Source organism: Aspergillus pseudodeflectus (assembly GCF_044049435.1).
Source record: "Aspergillus pseudodeflectus strain CBS 756.74 chromosome Unknown BJX68scaffold_6, whole genome shotgun sequence".
Classification (NCBI taxonomy): domain Eukaryota; kingdom Fungi; phylum Ascomycota; class Eurotiomycetes; order Eurotiales; family Aspergillaceae; genus Aspergillus; species Aspergillus pseudodeflectus.
The window spans coordinates 229,592-244,969 of NW_027263782.1; the positions used below are offsets into that span (position 1 = coordinate 229,592).

The 15,378-nt window shown below is 53.1% G+C and overlaps 4 protein-coding genes across 4 annotated transcripts; 2 read left to right on the plus strand and 2 right to left on the minus strand.

The window, feature by feature from the left end:
• Positions 1 to 263: 263 nt before the first annotated feature.
• On the minus strand, positions 264 to 6,709 carry BJX68DRAFT_228803 (uncharacterized protein). The gene has a single exon (XM_071038911.1). It carries the CDS (start codon positions 6,052 to 6,054, stop codon positions 394 to 396), a length of 5,661 nt encoding a protein of 1,886 aa, XP_070902971.1. The 5' UTR covers positions 6,055 to 6,709; the 3' UTR covers positions 264 to 393.
• Positions 6,710 to 7,102: 393 nt separating this feature from the next.
• Positions 7,103 to 8,014, plus strand: BJX68DRAFT_252995 (uncharacterized protein; the record flags this gene model as incomplete). The annotated part of the gene is made up of 4 exons (XM_071042643.1): positions 7,103 to 7,174; positions 7,288 to 7,566; positions 7,599 to 7,805; positions 7,838 to 8,014. The coding sequence occupies 4 exons, from the start codon at positions 7,103 to 7,105 to the stop codon at positions 8,012 to 8,014; spliced, it is 735 nt and encodes a 244-aa protein (XP_070902972.1).
• Positions 8,015 to 8,681: 667 nt separating this feature from the next.
• BJX68DRAFT_263006 (DUF4267 domain-containing protein) lies at positions 8,682 to 9,149 on the plus strand (the record flags this gene model as incomplete). Its single annotated transcript, XM_071044575.1, has 1 exon — positions 8,682 to 9,149. The coding sequence occupies one exon, from the start codon at positions 8,682 to 8,684 to the stop codon at positions 9,147 to 9,149; it is 468 nt and encodes a 155-aa protein (XP_070902973.1).
• A 442-nt stretch (positions 9,150 to 9,591) lies between these two features.
• Positions 9,592 to 11,975, minus strand: BJX68DRAFT_278743 (nucleoside phosphorylase domain-containing protein; the record flags this gene model as incomplete). Its single annotated transcript, XM_071048598.1, has 2 exons — positions 10,935 to 11,975; positions 9,592 to 9,678 (listed from the first exon to the last, which is right to left on the minus strand). Exons 1-2 carry the CDS (start codon positions 11,913 to 11,915, stop codon positions 9,592 to 9,594), a joined length of 1,068 nt encoding a protein of 355 aa, XP_070902974.1. The 5' UTR covers positions 11,916 to 11,975.
• Between the last annotated feature and the right edge of the window lie 3,403 nt (positions 11,976 to 15,378).

The following is a 15,378-nucleotide window of genomic DNA, read 5'->3' on the forward strand; positions in this document are numbered from 1 at the left end:
CTCCCATGTTGGACCAGGGGAGATGGATCTCGGAGCTGAGTCGGTGACAATCTTTTGCGAAGACGGCGGCGATGTCGAGTGGCTCCTAGGCCGTCGTGGGATTGAGCCCAGCCACAAGTCCATTCTCTCTACATCCATCGAAGAGGATGGCCCCGAAGCACCATCATAATCACCTGCGTCGTCCGTTGCTGGCATTTCGGGGCGCTCGACTAAAAAAGACTGGTCTCGATCGTTTTCTTGGGAGGTTCTTGGTTCCTATACGATGGAAGAGAAAAAAAATATCATTCAGCAATCATGTTCGTTAACACATTCAACAGTCGTAAAACAGGGTAATATCATGGTTTATACAAGTCATCGTGGAAAGACAAACAAAAAAAAAAGAACAGCTAAGAACTATACCTTGTCAAACTCCGCCGTTTCTCCCAGCCCACCCATGTCGCCGTATCGTTGCCTCCTTCGCTCTTCCCTGCGTTGCCTGCTAGACTTGTAACTCTCAACGTTGATGTTCTCCTTGTCCGCCAAGCTGTCTTCACGGTCCAAGCCGTCATCGTCATGGTGGCGCCTACCGTCCAAGGAGTCTCCCCGACTAGAGCTGCGATGCCGCCGGCGGCGCGAAGACTCTTCGGAGCTGCGAGTTCCGATCTCAGATTGAACCTCGCGAGATACAAGCTTTTCAGGGGACCTCTTGCTTTCTACTGGCTCGGACACTCTAGACCCGAAAATGCTGCTTAGGAAACCGCCAGACTTCTTCCCCTTATCTTCCGTGCTCTTGCGCTTCTCGCTGCTTTCAGTGAGAACAGACGATGCCACGGAGGCATTGTCGTCGAAGTCACCACTGTCACGCTTCGAGCGCCTCTTGCGTCGTTTCTTCTTCTTTCCCTCGCTTCCATCCCCGTCCCCAACGATCGACTCAGGGGCGTCATCGATGTCGTAATCAATTGGGTCAGTCGCTGACCGTTGGAGGGGATGAGGTTCCTCGGGAGCCGAATACGAAACAGTTGACTTGGTAACGTATTCTGCAGCAGGCGAAGTGCTGCGTCGCTTGATCTTCTTCGGTGCTTCCTCAGAGTCGAACCCGCCGGGCATGAAGAACTCTTCTTCGGGCGATTCAGAATCCTTTCGTGGACTTTCGGTGGTCGGCTTGTCCTGGATGTCCTTTGGCTCGGTAACTTCTGTCGGAACATCTCTGATCACGGTGCCTGCTTCACTCCAAATTGGTTTTGTCGCAGGGTCCACCACAGGCGCCCAGGTTTCAACGTCTCGGCTCTTCTCTACCATGCTTTCAGGGACGGCGGGTTCGGGATCGGTAAAGATTGGCCCATCTCTGAAAAGTTGATTCTTTGGAGTCTGGGGTGTCTCAACTTCACCTTCCACGAACCCATGAAACTGCGCTGGAGGAGGCGGCGCCCTTGTCGAGGGAGAAATGGACCGCTCCCGGGTATCAGATCCAGGAGGCGAAGTGCGCGTACGGAAGATAGGATCTTCGGTGATAAGTGAGGGATCAAATCCTGCAGCCTGTGCTGCAGCCGCCACGGTCGCGGCGAACTCAATTTCCTCTGTCATATCTTCGGTTTCATGGGCAGAGGGTGCAATGTATGTATAGCCGATACGCGTATCGCGAGGCTCTTCGCCAACGGAGTGGCGTCGTCCTTCATCCAAATCAAGAGAGCTGCGTTCAGAGGATGTAGATGGGACTTCGTATTCGTGCGTCTGGTGCTCGCCCCATGAAACGCGAGAACCAGTTGGCCGTTCAGGCTCCTTCTCTTCCACCACAGGCGGCTCTGCTGGTGTGATAATTGGCGAAGAAGCATCTCTAACCGAGCCACTTGTACTGTGAGGAGGTGTTGGCTCGATAACCCTCAACTCCGGTACAGGCCACGGCAACCTATCCAAGCCTTTGAAGTCGATAGGTGGGTCATCGAATTGCTCGATCTTGGCTTCGCGCTTGCTCTCGCTAGCAGGCTCGATCTCGATAATTGTAGGCATTACAGGAGATTCCTTCCGAGTGTGCGAGTCGGGACTGTGGCGCAACTCCTCTGGATAGAAGAACGTGGCGTAGTCATCGTACACAGACTTCTTGCGACCAACACCGCGGAAGGCAGATGTCTTGTAGTGGTGTGGAGGGCTAGCTGAGCTCGAACGTTCTTCAATCACATCTCTTGCCTTGGGCCGCACCGTAAAGTCCGACTGTGAGGAGACCAAGGGAGGAGGGACTGACGATACGGACGTGGGATCTGTTGCGCGGCGTCTCTCTGCTCGTCGACGTTCACGCCGGCTCTCACTTGTCTCGGAAGCATCATCATGGGAGGACTTGCCAGAGACAACAGTCGAAGCCACAACAGCGCCTATCGCAGCAGCAGTAACTGGGCCAGCCCAAGACGACGAGTCCTTCAGTCGTTCCAAGTCATCTTCTTTGGAATGACGCTTTTCCCGCTCGCGCTCCCGTTCTCGTTCTCTTTCACGTTCTCGTTCGCGTTCCCACTCGCGATCGAGCTCTCGCTCGGGCTCCCGGTCTTTGTGTAGCTCCGCACGATATCCACCATCGCGGGGTTGCACGGGGTCTTCTCGATCGATCAGTTGTATCCGGTTCTGGCGCTCCAAATCACGGTCGAGGTCGCGCTTGAGCTGCTCCAGACGTTCCGCACGGCGCTCCTTGTCCTCTTGTTCCTGCGTCAAATCGAACTGCACAGAGGGTTGGTCTTTAGCGGTGGAGGTGCGTTTCAAGGTAAATCCAGACGCAGTCTCCAAAGGCTCAGTGTGGAGTACAGGAGTAGAGTCGCTGCGGTTATGGCGGCGCCCGGCTGGCGGAATTTCATTGACGGGCGCCGGATAAAAAACTGGTGGCGGCCTCCATTGGGGCTCAGACACGGCTGTGGCAGCATCGCGCGATTGAGCTTCATAGGACGGGAATGGACTCTCCATTACGGGGATGATTGGTGGGTTGAATGGCGCGATGGGCGCTCCCTGGGAAGTGTAGACAGCTTGAGAGACGGGAGTTACCGGCTGAGGTTGTTGAAGAGGGATGGGGCCAGGTCGAATCAACTGTGGCTGTGTCGGAGGGAAAGACGGAACTGGAACAGCTTCGAAGCGAGATGGGTCGGAAGTGGGCATTGGGGCAACATGTTGAAGGCTTCCTGTGCTGCTGCTCGGAGCTTGACCGGGTTCTTTGTTGTCACGATGGTACCCAGAGGCAAGCGCGGCCGTGCCGAGCGCTCCTGCAGTGCCTGCAGCAGCTAGAGCAACACCAGTTGGGAATCGGTTCTCAGAGCTGGATCGCCTCTTGGACTTCTTCTTTTTACTCTTGGTTCCCCAGCCCCACCCCCATCCGGAACTCGACGAGTCTGACGAATGCGATTCTTCACGAGCAAAGTGGCCACTTGCGCCGAATGCAAGACCAGAGCTGACGCTGGACGCCTGGCCGTCCGAGTCCATATCTTCCCAGCCGTCATCGTTGCTAGCAGACGAGGTGTAATCCGATCGACCTGAGCGGGACCCATTACCGACGAGGATCTCGCCCGTCCGACGGCTTCGACCAGGAGAAGAAGCAGCTAACGCCGTAGCTGTTGCGCCCAGCGCCAGCAATTTCGCGTCTACATTCTTCTCCTTCTTTTCCTTCGAACTCCGTCTCTTGGACTTACCTTTAAGTTTCTTGGCGAACCCGCTTCCGAAAGCGAGATCGTTATCTAGAGACGAAGACGATGAATTGGTGAAGGAAAAGATGCTGCGGCTCCTTTTACTCCGTCGCTTCTTGTTGGCAGAGGAAGCGGTGAAAAAGGAGCCGAAGCCGCTGGCGGACTTCTTAGCATTCTTCGAAATATCAACAAAAGATGATTCCGAAGAAGAGGACTTTCTGCGCCTTGATCTGCGTGGGGACCGACTGCGGCTGCGACTGTGACTCCGGCTGCGATGGTGGGACTTGACCGCGGACACAGCTGCGGTGCCTATCGCAGCGCCGATTGCCGCATCGCGAAGAGTGTGTCGGTTGGACCTTGATGACGATCGGGACCGGGACCGGGACCGGGAGCGAGGGCGAACGGAAATTCGGGACCCCTCATGTCCCGGAGCTCGCTGTTCGGGATAATCTACTCGACCGACACGTTCCGGCGAGCGACTTCGGTTCGATCGCTTGTAAACACCACGCGATGTCTTGCTCCGTTTGTCTGAAACAGTGGAGGTGCTCTCACTGTCCGGGTATGCGCCCACGACACGGCCTGATTTGACACTATATGAGTCATCAAAATCCTTGCTATCAAAGAGCGACTTAACAGCATATCCTCCAAGGATTGCAGGTAGCCATGACGATTTTGAAGACTTGCGCCGGCGACCCTCGTCTTCTGAAGAGGCATAGCGACTCAACTTTTCGACGCGAGAGCCAGCGCTGACGCGATCCGACGACCGGCGCCGCCTGTAGTGATGAGGTCGTGGCGCATCTTTTGAGGTTGTGCCTGGTTCAAAGCAGTATTTGCAAACACCGATGGCTTCAGTGTAATCTTCGAACTTCCCGACACCCTCGGGGTCCCGCCAGAAGTCAACAAATTTGTCAAGAGGGCCACGCTGGCGTTGGTGAAAAGCCATACCGCCAGACTGGAAAGGAGATCCATGATGGACAGCAGCGTGATGAGGATGTAGAGGACTGGCGGCGTATGGAAGACCTGCAGCGCCTGCAATTCCTGCGGCATATAGCGCCGGATTTGCAGATGGCCCGGAAAAACCTGGTCCGATCTGAGAGATGTCGTCGGGATTCTGCATCGTGTATTGGGAGACGTGATCGGAGCTTGACGATGAATGGTGATTATGATGGCTTAGCATGTAGCCAGCTGCAGCACCGGCCGCGGCAGCACCAACAGCAGCACCGACACCATGAGAGTGAGATTGTGAATGAGGCTGTGGTTGAGCTTGCCACTGAGGCTGCGAGTAAGACTGCGAGTGAGGGGGTATGTTGGCGCTTGTCGAAACAGGAATGCCATAAGTGGAGGGAGACTCCGTGAGTACTTGTTCGGTGGAATAGTGTCCTAGACCGTATGTTGCAGCTGCCGCTCCAGCTGTCGCTCCCAAGACGCCAGCTTGGGCAGAAGAATGCGACGGCTTGGAAGGTTTTGGCGGCCGGGACCCAGACCCGGAAATGGGTTGCTCAGAGTGTTGAGCATCGACACCCGTCTCGCCCGTATAGTACGCTGCTGCCGCGCCAACGCTCCCTACACTGCTTGGCTCTGGCGGCGGGTTTGCGGACGGGGAGGCCGTCATGAGGTGTGCTTGGCTATTGGGGATGACCAGCGGCGGTTTCGGTCGGACACCCGGTTGCTCTGCGACAGACTGTCCCTGGTCGCCATAGTAGTCGGCGGCCTCGCCGGCAGGATTCGGCGGCCGGTAAGGCTCGGTAGAGTTTTGGAACTGTCCAGGAAACTGCTGCTGAACATGTGGGTCATAGATGGAGGGTGAAGGAGCATCTATCTGTCCGGGAGTAGAATTAATAGGGAACGGAGAGTGCGATGGATCTTGCGTTGCCGGTATGGGAACCCCGTACGGCGCACTGGTCATAGGCACCGCACCCGTCGCCAGCGGTGGCAAATATGAATCCCCAGAGTGTGCCCGCTCTTGCTCCCGACGACGACTGTCACGATCCCTCGAGTCTTCTCTTTCCGGCCTAGCACGCTCGCGATCGCGGTCGCGATCGCGCCTGCTCTCACTCTTCCGTTCTCTGTCCCGGTCATCCCGATAGCGCTCATCTCGCTCGTCGTAATCTGTGTCTCGGCGCTTCGAAGTCCGCTCGATAGCGACGCGATCGTCCGAGTAATTTGGTTGCGCAGTCGCATAGCTCGAAGCGACCGACTCGTCCGCGGCGCTCTCGGCGTAGCGCCTGCTTCGACTGCCCGAGGAGGAAGGGTAGGCAGACAGATCGCCCAAGCCACGATCACGGTCGTCACCCCGTGAGGACTTGCGACTTACTGTCGAGGAAGCAGAGGACCTAGAGCCGGTTTTGCGACGGCCGCTCTTGGAGCCTGAGCTGCTGCGGGCGTCGGAGGAGCGGCCCCCGCCCATGAGGGCCTTGAACATGATGGGCAAAGAGCTATTCGCGCTCTGGCGACTCAGGCAATCATGTGGATCTGAATTGGCCTAGAAGGAACCAGAGTCAAACAGTAAGAAAACAGAACAAATTGATAAAAGTACAGAGGGCAAGATGGGGGAAGGAAAGGAAAGTGGATGAGGAAGGAAGAGGGCGACAAGGCTGGGCTGGGCTGGCTGGAGGTGAGTATGTTTTGGCGGCGGTAAACAAGAGAGCTGAACCGTGGATCTGCTGTGGTGAGTGGGCTCAGCGGGTTGGTTGCTCCAGACAATCGGCCACTAACGATCTAGCGCCTTGGATCAGGTTGAGATGGCACAATGGAGTCGAGAATCAGATCGTGGGCTGATTTCGAGGTCGGCGATGAGGAATGCGGGGTATCTAGCTGAAGAAAGTGATGATAAAAGTGAATGTACGATGAATGCCGATGAGATTGAAGATGAGAGCTCTGGAATTTTACCTGTCCGATCGGAGAAATTGCTGGGAATGGATCGAGGATGAACTGGCAGGACACGATGCGGTGAGGCTGGGCGGTGGGGATGCACGTGCCGAAATCAGAGAGGTTGGCAACAAGGTGCTCGTCATAGGTCGAATATTGGCATGGCTGAATTCATGTCGTTGATTCGGAGAGTTCAGGTACAAAAGTCAAACCGTGTTGGTGTTTAAATGTAAACGGCCCATGGCTCGAGTTTTCTTGACCTTGGTTCAGATCTGCGAGGAATGTGGGGTTGACGCCTCAGGCATAAACGAGATGAATACTCACGTGATCCAGTATACAGAGCAGTGGAACACTCCATGCAAAGGCATCTTCCACATCAACCCACACACTGCTAATCACACAAAGCTATGCTGAGATAGCTACGTCTATTAATTCACCTTGATGATCATGATCTCTGCGGCGCGCGACGAGGGCCAATCCCAGGTGCTTCATACTAATAAACCAGCTCCAATGACCCAGAACCATCCTCGTTTCGAGTACAACTGGATAGAAGATGCGGAGGACCCCTCGGTAGATATGAGCCTGGTGGCTACCATCCAATTATGATTGGCGACGAATTGAATGACAGTCGCTACCACATCGTTGATAAGCTAGGCTACGGAGGCTATTCAACCGTATGGCTCGCGCACGACACACAGCTCAAGAAATATGTCGCTCTAAAAGTGCATGTGGCGTCCCATCCTCCACTGACACAAAGATCCTCAAAGCTCTCTCTGACCCATCGCAGAGCCAGCATCCCGGCCAGAATCTCATCCCTACCGTCCGAGACGAATTTGAAGTTCACGGACTAAGACTTTGTTACCTAGATCTCCACCTAGCTAATGTCCTACTCAAGTTCTCAACAAATATTGACGTCCTCTCGATTGACCAACTCTACGACATGTACGGCAAACCTGAAACACTACCCATCATACGAAGCAATGGAGAGCCGCTACCCGATACTATGCCCGCCCATGCGGTCCAATCTTTCTTCCTGGGAAAGTCCATGGATGATCTCGCCTTGCCAGTCCACAGGCATGCCGTGCTCCAGAAGCCAAGTTCGAACCCACCCTCCCAAACAGCTATTCATCTGACATCTGGAGTCCCGCTACAGCGCTCTGGGATATCATCGGCATGAAAACTATGTTCAGCTCCGAGTGGGCGACTGAAGACGAAGTTGCATCACAGCAGGTCGATGTCCTCGGATCCATGCCCGCAGATTGGTATGCAAGCTGGGAGGGCCGGAGTCAATTCTGGGACGAGGAGGTAAGTCAACTGACTATCACAAAAGGAACAAGTGGTGCCCCCTTGGAGGCGAACTATTCGAGGACTGTGTGCAAAAATGGAGGCGCAACAAGGGCTGGGAAGAAGTCGCGGAGGACGAGAAGACTGCCTTCCTTAAGCTAATATGCAAAATGATGAAGTTCCGGCCTGAAGAGAGGCTGACTGCCGATGAAGTGCTGAAGGAGGAGTGAATGGTCAAATGGGCGTTGCCGGACTATTGGCGAAGCCTGGAGTCCCCTGAACCATCCGCATGCGAGCAGATGCATCGTTTGTATCTTGATGATTAATGACGCTTGCCCTAGAATCTACTATAGTGCGGGCTAACATACTTTTTAAGCTGGTCTTTAGTATAGACAAATTAGTGATAAAAACCGTGATTCCATAGTCAATCACCCTTCCAAGAAATATATTTTGGGGCACGACACCTGAGGCAATCAGCCACCCACCACCCTGGTGAAGAGAAAGACAGAATGGTATCATTAATTAGGTAAATTCTCCACCATGATCTGGAAAGGCTTAGACTCCGTATCCCGGTTGGGTTGCTGTTTGGCACTGTAGGACCAAACGGCTGTCAGACGGGATTGCGCCCCATATTTAGACATATTTACACGGTGGACCCAAACAAAGAACCTTGGAGATGGTGTAACACTAAGAGACCATAAATATGGATAGACGTCGCCTCTTCCTCATATCTACTCCATCATCTTCATCATTCTTTCAGTTTCCTGAACCTCCTATCCATAATAGCTGCCCTCCCCTTCCAAACTACGCGTCGTCGTGACTCAGCCGCAGCTTTCTACTTTAAAGCTGGGCACTGCACCCCACGGTGATCCCCTCTAAAAGAACAAAGCTAGAACAATGGTCACCTTCTCCCCACTCCCAACCTACCTCATCGGCACCCTCTGCCTAACCCTTGGCGTAAACGGTCTTTTCCGTCCAGAGGCAGAGTATCCGCGCTTCGGTCTCCCGCTCGAACCACCACCGGCTTTGACCACTATCACGACGACGAGGAGTGGCACCTCAACCCGCAGTACCAGTCTAAGTGGCCCTCCAAGTCCGACTGCAACCAGCACGGGAACAGTCTCCCCGCTTATTTACCTGAAATCCATCCGCGAGATCACGTACGGTCTCGCGCTGCTCGCGCTGCAGTACCAGGGCGAGGAACGGGCGATCACGACGCTTGCGGCGGTCATTTCGCTAGCAGGGTTGGGGGACGGGTTTGTTGTTTGGGCGTTTGGTGGTGAGAGGAGGGGGACGGCGCTGAATCATTGGGGGACGTTTGTTGGGCTTTTGGGGTGGGCCGCTTGGAGGGGGGGTTTTGTTTAGAAAGAGAAGCAAACAAGCAGATGCTGGATGGAACTTGGAAGCACTTGTGGAATGGTGTTTAGGTGGATGTGAGAGGATTGATTCTGCGAAGCCTTACCTTTTCCGATGGGACAGCCTTTCTATCGATCTATGTATGTCCTTGTACAGACTTGATTTTCTAGGACCAACGTGACTTTCCCTATTTGGATGAGGCCGCTTTAACTGAGGGCGCTCAGGGGTCGCTCAATGAGTATTTCTCATCACCGGTGAAGACTCAGTGAGCGCTCAGGTCCTGCTCAGGGAGGGATCAGTCATTAGTCACGTGCGCGCTGAGCTGGTCATCCCTCAATATTTGTCGACCTTAGGATACCGCTAGGGTCTTGTTTTATTCAGCATCCGCTCGGTTATTTGATATTCCGATATTCCAATTTGGTTTAGTCATTTACCCCTTTATTTTATATATTTAGTCGTACATTGCAGCTAGAGAGAAGAAGCAAGATGAAGGCGTCGTGTCAACGCGTGGTAGATCAAGATGCTTCATTCTCAATGACTCGCTATCGAAGGGGCAGGTAAATATGGAGAGTTAAAACCATGAATGCCTACTAAACAGGCAGAAAGCCGCTAGTTCCGTCACCGGCCTACCCGCTGATCGAGCTGGCAATTGCCTCGAGCCTTCTGGAGACGATTCTCCAATTATTATCTGCACTGGTAAACCTGCATAGCGAGACGTGATCCACGTTCAGACCGCGAATTTGCTCATTCGCTTGCCCCATTCTTGCAGACCCTTCAGAAACAACCTACAAACAAGAATACCAGTGTTAGAGATATCACACTATAGCGGGTGAAAACATACAACGACACCATTTGTAGCTCTCTGCTCGAAGAAGGTTGTTATGTCATAGTTCGGAGCGATCTCGCTGAAACCGGTGGTGAGCTCGATCAGGGGCGCTGACCACGTCGCTAAATCATCAACCAAATCTGTTTGATCGATCAGCACGGCTTCTTGGATACTAGTGAGGTATGCCGCCGCATCCGAGCCCTGATGTGGGGTCCCGAAGAACAATATCGCTTTCGTTGATGCTGCTATGTTTCCGAATAGTCTCTGGCGCTCATTTGCATACCGGAGGGCCTTGGTGTCATCAGTCAAGTCATAGAGCTAAGAAGTAGGGAACGGAGTCTGACGCTTTTAACAATGAGACCGCCAATAGAATGGCAAATGAATATTATGGGTCTGTTCTTGTGCTATAGAATTTCAATGTAGTAGTGTTATGGTTAGCTGACAGAACTGCATCAAGAGACTACGCCTTCAGGAAAGACTCATACCGCCCGCGAAGCACGTATGTCTGCGAGATCACTAAGAAGATCCTCTGCAAATGTGAAGAGTCTCCCAGGAGCCATCGATGAAAGCTCACGGAAAAAGCTTTGCGGGTCGTAGCCAAATGCCATAATACGTGCATCCCGGAACGAGGACAGTTCGGGCAGTAGATCTCGAAGCCAGAGCGTCGTACCCTTCGTCCACGTTGACCGCGCATCTCCAAGACCGTGCACTGCTATAACACTATAGATGATTAAACTGGTGCTTTGAGTTGATGGGTGGAACTTAACGTACTCGAAGCCGAAGGGTAAATTCCGAGTCGAGCTAGGGTATAGCTGGTGAAGGCCCAGGGAATGTTCCTGACGCTAATCAGCTTTCTTCTGCGTAAATAGCGGGCCGGTAGTAGTGCTTACGATGGTCCCCATTGGCGGCGGCTCTGTTGTATTTCCATCTGAGGTCGCGTTATTGCGTCCAGAAACTCCTCGCCCTACCATCGATCTTGCACTATTCCGGGTTATGCTCCCTTCCGAACTCGGCCGTCTCGCCGTAGAAAAAGGAGGGACGCATTTTAGGAGCTCCTTTGCGTATGCAGCAGCGTTGCCAGCGGCACGAGGCTGCCATGTCTTGTTTTTATGCGAGTCTGCGTAATCAGAGATTCCCCGAATGACAAGACAGGGCAGGATATTCAGAAGCCCAGCAGCCTCCATCTCAAAGCAGAAGACACCTCCAAACTCGCTACTTAGTTTATCCCTTGTGACTCCATCACGCATTACCTGGTTACCCGACGCAATCAAACCACAATGGAGAACAATGCTGGGGTCATTTTTATCCCGCTCAGGCCGGGTGACTACCATTATCGGGTCACAATTTTCACACGTCGGACCATCTTGATGCTTATAATCTGCCCGGAATAGATGGTCAGGCGTTGTATTTGTCTGGCGAAAGGCCGCCAATGTTTGCAGCGACCTGAGATGAGATCCTATTTCGCTGGTGCCCGTTTCGAGTATCCACCTCAATTTTGAGAGAGCCGAAAGGAGCACTAGCGGTGGTCCATTTAGATACCCTATCCGACGATGTTGCCCGTCCGGCTCGACCTTTCCGAAATCATAATGTATCACCCCGCCGTAGCCTCGTGTAGGCTGACTTATCACGACGTCACCAAGGCGTATATCCGCTTCAGGACTTGGTACCCCGGCACCAATGCCAACGAGGAGACCGACGCGGAGAGCTGGGAATTTATGTACCACTTCGACAAGGGATGTAGCGGCTGACGTGGTTCCGATATGGCCGGCAGGCAGGCAGGCGACGACGATGTTGTGTGAGCCTATCCGACCCAAGGTATACAGTGTGGTGTCATCATTGCGATGCTCGTAGTGCTCGTCCAGCATGGCTGTTGCAGCGCTGAATTCAATCGGTAGGGCGGCGATCCACGCGACATGATAATCTTCTATCTCCGGTGTGGATGACGGCATTATTATGGTCTTCCCTAAACCAAATAGTGACACTAGAACGGGGATGTGGGTTTAGTAGTGGTCTTATCACTGAAGCTCTGCTGAAAGACGGGTTGAGTCTTTTTGACCGACGAGACAGCAGGCTGTCCGCACGTGATTAGGTTTCTACCTGACGCTGCGTGTGCTGTCACACCCACTTGTCCACCTGCCATTAGACGGTTGTCTCTACAGGGGTATATATAGGCTAGTGTTCATTAGGCTAGACTTAGCAGGAGGTAGCCCCCGCACTTTATTGCTCAACGCCACTTGATGCTGTACTGCTTTCAGATTATCTTTTATCAGGTACAACTTCACAGTTCATTCCGAGACTAAGCTACGTGGTAGGTATCAGACTGATCATGCTCTCTTCCGCAATGCCGCTAAAAATAGTTTCAGCAACTGGTGATCATTAGCTATACGCTCCGTTAAGGTGCAAACCGGGAGGCAGGCTTCCTTACGGCGGATGCATATTCTTTATCTTCTTCGCCCAAATCTCTGTTGACTCCTTTTTGCAACTCGTCAAGTTTTTTGCGGGAGCAGTACACCATATCTTTGATCCTTGTGTCCTCTTCCACGCGTTTGAGAAAGTCCGTGGCGCCCTGATTATCGCCAATCTGCGAGATTAGAAATATAGACCGTCTGTTCCTCCGTGGTTGGTTTCCGTATGCGAAGATTACATTCTGCAGCTTATCGCGACCTTCTCTGTTTGCCTAAAGCCGTTGCTCGCCAGGGTTAGTTATGATATTGAAAGAGCGCACCTGAAGTGTTGGGCTTTGGCCGTACCTCTCCGTCTGTTATGATAATTGTGATGACTGGCTTTTCTCGCTTGGGATCCAAAAGTATCGGTTGGATCACAAGCTCGTCTAGACGGGTGCCGAGCATGGTTCCACTACCATACTCCATGGTCCCACTCGCCTCCATATTCTTGATATCGTTCACACTCAAGTTGTCCCACTTGCCATTCTTATTCAGCATCCGTAGAGAAAGTCCATATCCGGTCAATCGTGTTGCAATTCTGGCAATTTGGTTAAGGGTGTTCCAAAGCAGGTCCCGCCTGGCCTTCATCGAACGACTGTTGTCTGCTGGCCGTTGGTCAAGCTCTTGAGTCTCAGAAGATGGTGACACACCGCATAGAACCACAATATCATATTCGGTGAGCCTCATCATCCCAGACAGGTATTGTGGGGTGATATTCCAGTCCTGAGCTGTCAGTTTTACCGCTGGGAGCGCTTTCCTATGCCGGTCGACGGGGTCTGGTTCTGAAAGGGGAAAGATGGGTGATTCCCGTAAGGTAAAAATCTCCTCATCGTCGGGATTATCTCGCTATTTCGCAGTCAACCACTATCAAGTTCGCGCATAGCATCTGGTGGGCTCACTTACCTTTAGCGGATCAGACTTATTTAACAAAGAGATAGCCCTCTCGTTGGAAATCCCGCTCTCTTCGGCGTAGAGCAGAGCGGTTCTGCCTTCGTTATCTCTCATCGTCGTGTCCGCTCCGGCTAGTAGCAGAGTATTAACAATCTCCTCGTTTCCATTGCCTGCGGCTACATGAAGTGGTGTGTGACCATCGTTATCCGGAACTTGGATGTTGACGCCATACTTGATCAGAAGGCGAGCTGCGTTGGTATTTCCGACAGTGACGGCGATGTGTAGAGGGGTCTGCCCATTGTGGTCCCTGGCGTCCGCCTTCGCTCCCTCCTGGATGAGAATCTCGACGACTTCGCCCCTGTTGCCGTTATCGTCTTTTCTGCGCCCCGCGACATCTCCGGTCTGGTTTCCCGACGCACCCTTGTGGAGAGGAGTTTCTCCATTGCTGTTCCGCGCAGACAGGGAACTTCGATCCTGTTGCAGTAGGATCTGGACTATCTGAATAGCCCCCGCACCTGCAGCTAGATGGAGAGCGGTGTTGCCATTTCCATCGCGAGCTGTGACATCGGCATTGTGCGCGATCAAGGCCTGTACGTTCTCAGATCCCCCATCTCCACAACTAACTGCCACATGAAGTGGTGTTTGGCGTGAATTATCTTGTTCGTTAACTGGTGCCCCATAATCCAGCATTACCTGCACGTTCCTGACGCTACGTGAGACTGCAACGTGCAACGGGGTTCGCCCAGCGTCGTTCTTTGCATCCATGCGAGCCCCCCAGGAGAGCAGCCAGTTCGCAGCCGTCGGGTTATCGGAAGATATGGCTTTGAAGATGAGCGTTTCCCCATTCCTTGGATCTGGTACTTCGGTGGAAGCTTTGAGACGCCGCAGTAGTGTAGCTACTGCGCCCCGATTGTGTTCTATAGCAAGGTACAAGGGTGTGAGCCCATCCTGATCCGGAGCATCCTTGTCAAATTCCGGGTTCTGGAGAAGAAGGCTTGCCGCAGTCGCACTGCCCTCTCTCGCTGCCTGATGGAGAAATGTTGCGTCCGTTCCATTCTCAGGGCCATTGGTGGTTGCATTGATCAATCTTCCGAAGACCTGCTCTTTACCCGCGCTGGCAGCTATGAATACCGGCTTCAGCCCGTTCGTCTTCTGATCAACGTTGGCGTGTCGCTCCAGCAGCGCATCGCAGATGTGGTAGTACCCGGAATGGGCAACGACTGATAACGGAGTGCGGTCATCGTCATCCTTCTCGTTGACATCGATTCCTCCTTGCGCCAAAAGGAGCTCCACAACTGATCTGTGTCCATTCTGCGCTGCTAAAAGGAGCGACGTACGCCCGCGGTCATCCTTACGATTCACCTCATCGGGCTCTTGCAGTAGCAGGAGCAGTTGTGCAACCACCCTGTCATGGCCTAGCTCGCTGGCAATATGGAGGAAGGTCGTGGACTCTCCACGAGAGCTTTCCTCGGTTCCTCGTGCTATTTTGCAGTAGTGGTTGACATCCGTGTGGTTCATAAGCTTCCGCAGTAGATCTTCCATGTCCTCTTCTGATTCATGAAGATGCACAGACCAGTGGCGAGCGGCATACTTCTCAAAAGAGTCTTCTTTCCATTCATCCCGAGTACCTTGATCCTGTTGGAGGTTGATAAGGTACTCAAGACACACCCGTGCAATGTTCGCGTGATAGACTCTCACATCCGGCTGCTCGCGCAACAGGAATTCCCGAATTAATGGATAATTGATTAGTCGTGCCATGCCATCTTGAGTATCGATTTGACCGTGACCCCACTTGGCTACCAAGTTCGAAAAATTAGCCTCGGGCGAGAAAGACTCCGGATGCTGTACGCGGATGGCCACTCGTAGCACATTGGTATGGAGAAGCTGTTTTCCATAAACCAGCCACTGAAATAGTGTCCTCCCTTCCTGGTCAACATCGTCTAAACAAATGGTCAGTAGACCTGGCCGGGGTCGGGAAAGTCTAAGTCGACTTATGATCATGATCTTAAAACGGAACTTGATGCGAGAGACTGGGGAGAGTCCAGACTCTAGACGGGAAACGATAGCGTCGACACGG

What these genes read in the sequence shown, in the direction of transcription:
- BJX68DRAFT_228803 (XM_071038911.1), bottom strand. Translation starts at nt 6,054, where the DNA reads ATGTTCAAGGCCCTCATGGGCGGGGGCCGCTCCTCCGACGCCCGCAGC.